Here is a 4,193-nt window from a genome sequence, read left to right as displayed (position 1 = left end):
GACCATTTTGTGTGTGTGTGTGTGTGTGTGTGTGTGTGTGTGTGTGTGTGTGTGTGTGTGTGTGTGTGTGCGCCCATGCCAGATGTGGGCGTGAGGCATGTCGAGAGCTGATTGGCTTCTACTTCACATGTGATCAGACACTAACGGTGTACGAGTATCGCAGTTTTGGAAAGAACAGGTGAGAAGCGATAACTCACTGAGCTGTGTGTGTTAGTGTAACACTGTGTGTGTGTGTTTATTCCAGGTGTGTTAGTGTAACACTGTGTGTGTGTGTTTAGTCCAGGTGTGTTAGTGTAACACTGTGTGTGTGTGTTTAGTCCAGGTGTGTTAGTGTAACACTGTGTGTGTGTTTATTCCAGGTGTGTTAGTGTAACACTGTGTGTGTGTTTAGTCCAGGTGTGTTAGTGTAACACTGTGTGTGTGTGTTTAGTCCAGGTGTGTTAGTGTAACACTGTGTGTGTGTGTTTAGTCCAGGTGTGTTAGTGTAACACTGTGTGTGTGTGTTTAGTCCAGGTGTGTTAGTGTAACACTGTGTGTGTGTGTTTAGTCCAGGTGTGTTAGTGTAACACTGTGTGTGTGTGTTTAGTCCAGGTGTGTTAGTGTAACACTGTGTGTGTGTGTTTATTCCAGGTGTGTTAGTGTAACACTGTGTGTGTGTTTATTCCAGGTGTGTTAGTGTAACACTGTGTGTGTGTGTTTATTCCAGGTGTGTTAGTGTAACACTGTGTGTGTTAGTGTAACACTGTGTGTGTGTGTTTAGTCCAGGTGTGTTAGTGTAACACTGTGTGTGTGTGTGTTTAGTCCAGGTGTGTTAGTGTAACACTGTGTGTGTGTGTTTAGTCCAGGTGTGTTAGTGTAACACTGTGTGTGTGTGTGTTTATTCCAGGTGTGTTAGTGTAACACTGTGTGTGTGTGTGTTTAGTCCAGGTGTGTTAGTGTAACACTGTGTGTGTGTGTTTAGTCCAGGTGTGTTAGTGTAACACTGTGTGTGTGTGTTTAGTCCAGGTGTGTTAGTGTAACACTGTGTGTGTGTGTTTAGTCCAGGTGTGTTAGTGTAACACTGTGTGTGTGTGTTTAGTCCAGGTGTGTTAGTGTAACACTGTGTGTGTGTGTTTAGTCCAGGTGTGTTAGTGTAACACTGTGTGTGTGTGTTTAGTCCAGGTGTGTTAGTGTAACACTGTGTGTGTGTGTTTAGTCCAGGTGTGTTAGTGTAACACTGTGTGTGTGTGTTTAGTCCAGGTGTGTTAGTGTAACACTGTGTGTGTGTGTTTATTCCAGGTGTGTTAGTGTAACACTGTGTGTGTTAGTGTAACACTGTGTGTGTGTGTGTTTAGTCCAGGTGTGTTAGTGTAACACTGTGTGTGTGTGTTTAGTCCAGGTGTGTTAGTGTAACACTGTGTGTGTGTGTTTAGTCCAGGTGTGTTAGTGTAACACTGTGTGTGTGTGTGTTTATTCCAGGTGTGTTAGTGTAACACTGTGTGTGTGTGTGTTTATTCCAGGTGTGTTAGTGTAACACTGTGTGTGTGTGTGTTTAGTCCAGGTGTGTTAGTGTAACACTGTGTGTGTGTGTTTAGTCCAGGTGTGTTAGTGTAACACTGTGTGTGTGTGTTTAGTCCAGGTGTGTTAGTGTAACACTGTGTGTGTGTGTTTAGTCCAGGTGTGTTAGTGTAACACTGTGTGTGTGTGTTTAGTCCAGGTGTGTTAGTGTAACACTGTGTGTGTTAGTGTAACACTGTGTGTGTGTGTTTAGTCCAGGTGTGTTAGTGTAACACTGTGTGTGTGTGTTTAGTCCAGGTGTGTTAGTGTAACACTGTGTGTGTGTGTTTAGTCCAGGTGTGTTAGTGTAACACTGTGTGTGTGTGTTTAGTCCAGGTGTGTTAGTGTAACACTGTGTGTGTGTGTGTTTATTCCAGGTGTGTTAGTGTAACACTGTGTGTGTGTGTTTAGTCCAGGTGTGTTAGTGTAACACTGTGTGTGTGTGTGTTTAGTCCAGGTGTGTTAGTGTTACACTGTGTGTGTGTGTTTAGTCCAGGTGTGTTAGTGTAACACTGTGTGTGTGTGTTTAGTCCAGGTGTGTTAGTGTAACACTGTGTGTGTGTGTTTAGTCCAGGTGTGTTAGTGTAACACTGTGTGTGTGTGTTTAGTCCAGGTGTGTTAGTGTAACACTGTGTGTGTGTGTGTTTAGTCCAGGTGTGTTAGTGTAACACTGTGTGTGTGTGTGTTTAGTCCAGGTGTGTTAGTGTAACACTGTGTGTGTGTGTGTTTAGTCCAGGTGTGTTAGTGTAACACTGTGTGTGTGTGTGTTTAGTCCAGGTGTGTTAGTGTAACACTGTGTGTGTGTGTGTTTAGTCCAGGTGTGTTAGTGTAACACTGTGTGTGTGTGTGTGTTTAGTCCAGGTGTGTTAGTGTAACACTGTGTGTGTGTGTGTGTGTTTAGTCCAGGTGTGTTAGTGTAACACTGTGTGTGTGTGTGTGTGTTTAGTCCAGGTGTGTTAGTGTAACACTGTGTGTGTGTGTGTGTGTTTAGTCCAGGTGTGTTAGTGTAACACTGTGTGTGTGTGTGTGTGTTTAGTCCAGGTGTGTTAGTGTAACACTGTGTGTGTGTGTGTGTGTTTAGTCCAGGTGTGTTAGTGTAACACTGTGTGTGTGTGTGTGTGTTTAGTCCAGGTGTGTTAGTGTAACACTGTGTGTGTGTGTGTGTGTTTAGTCCAGGTGTGTTAGTGTAACACTGTGTGTGTGTGTGTGTGTTTAGTCCAGGTGTGTTAGTGTAACACTGTGTGTGTGTGTGTGTGTGTTTAGTCCAGGTGTGTTAGTGTAACACTGTGTGTGTGTGTGTGTGTGTTTAGTCCAGGTGTGTTAGTGTAACACTGTGTGTGTGTGTGTGTGTGTTTAGTCCAGGTGTGTTAGTGTAACACTGTGTGTGTGTGTGTGTGTGTTTAGTCCAGGTGTGTTAGTGTAACACTGTGTGTGTGTGTGTGTGTGTTTAGTCCAGGTGTGTTAGTGTAACACTGTGTGTGTGTGTGTGTGTGTTTAGTCCAGGTGTGTTAGTGTAACACTGTGTGTGTGTGTGTGTGTGTGTTTAGTCCAGGTGTGTTAGTGTAACACTGTGTGTGTGTGTGTGTGTGTTTAGTCCAGGTGTGTTAGTGTAACACTGTGTGTGTGTGTGTGTGTGTTTAGTCCAGGTGTGTTAGTGTAACACTGTGTGTGTGTGTGTGTGTGTTTAGTCCAGGTGTGTTAGTGTAACACTGTGTGTGTGTGTGTGTGTGTTTAGTCCAGGTGTGTTAGTGTAACACTGTGTGTGTGTGTGTGTGTGTGTTTAGTCCAGGTGTGTTAGTGTAACACTGTGTGTGTGTGTGTGTGTGTGTGTTTAGTCCAGGTGTGTTAGTGTAACACTGTGTGTGTGTGTGTGTGTTTAGTCCAGGTGTGTTAGTGTAACACTGTGTGTGTGTGTGTGTGTGTTTAGTCCAGGTGTGTTAGTGTAACACTGTGTGTGTGTGTGTGTGTGTTTAGTCCAGGTGTGTTAGTGTAACACTGTGTGTGTGTGTGTGTGTGTTTAGTCCAGGTGTGTTAGTGTAACACTGTGTGTGTGTGTGTGTGTGTTTAGTCCAGGTGTGTTAGTGTAACACTGTGTGTGTGTGTGTGTGTGTTTAGTCCAGGTGTGTTAGTGTAACACTGTGTGTGTGTGTGTGTGTGTTTAGTCCAGGTGTGTTAGTGTAACACTGTGTGTGTGTGTGTGTGTTTAGTCCAGGTGTGTTAGTGTAACACTGTGTGTGTGTGTGTGTGTTTAGTCCAGGTGTGTTAGTGTAACACTGTGTGTGTGTGTGTGTGTTTAGTCCAGGTGTGTTAGTGTAACACTGTGTGTGTGTGTGTGTGTTTAGTCCAGGTGTGTTAGTGTAACACTGTGTGTGTGTGTGTGTGTTTAGTCCAGGTGTGTTAGTGTAACACTGTGTGTGTGTGTGTGTGTTTAGTCCAGGTGTGTTAGTGTAACACTGTGTGTGTGTGTGTGTGTTTAGTCCAGGTGTGTTAGTGTAACACTGTGTGTGTGTGTGTGTGTGTTTAGTCCAGGTGTGTTAGTGTAACACTGTGTGTGTGTGTGTGTGTGTTTAGTCCAGGTGTGTTAGTGTAACACTGTGTGTGTGTGTGTGTGTGTTTAGTCCAGGTGTGTTAGTGTAACACTGTGTGTGTGTGTGTGT

At 44.1% G+C, this 4,193-nt stretch overlaps 1 protein-coding gene across 1 annotated transcript in view; it reads left to right on the top strand.

Moving 5' to 3' along the window:
• Nucleotides 1–14: 14 nt before the first annotated feature.
• The window catches only part of caps2 (calcyphosine 2), a gene marked incomplete at its 5' end in the record, with an annotated part of 10,812 nt that continues 6,633 nt past the window's right edge, over nt 15–4,193 (top strand). Inside the window, one exon of the mRNA XM_083551565.1 lies at nt 15–178. Within this exon, the coding sequence (XP_083407691.1) occupies nt 15–178 (164 nt within the window). The remainder of the gene's footprint in view (nt 179–4,193) is intronic.

The sequence above is a fragment of the Silurus aristotelis genome (genome assembly GCF_946808225.1).
Source record: "Silurus aristotelis genome assembly, chromosome: 10".
In the NCBI taxonomy this organism is placed as follows: domain Eukaryota; kingdom Metazoa; phylum Chordata; class Actinopteri; order Siluriformes; family Siluridae; genus Silurus; species Silurus aristotelis.
The sequence above is the reverse complement of the archived record's forward strand: the minus strand, read 5'-3'. Positions and strand labels throughout refer to the sequence as shown.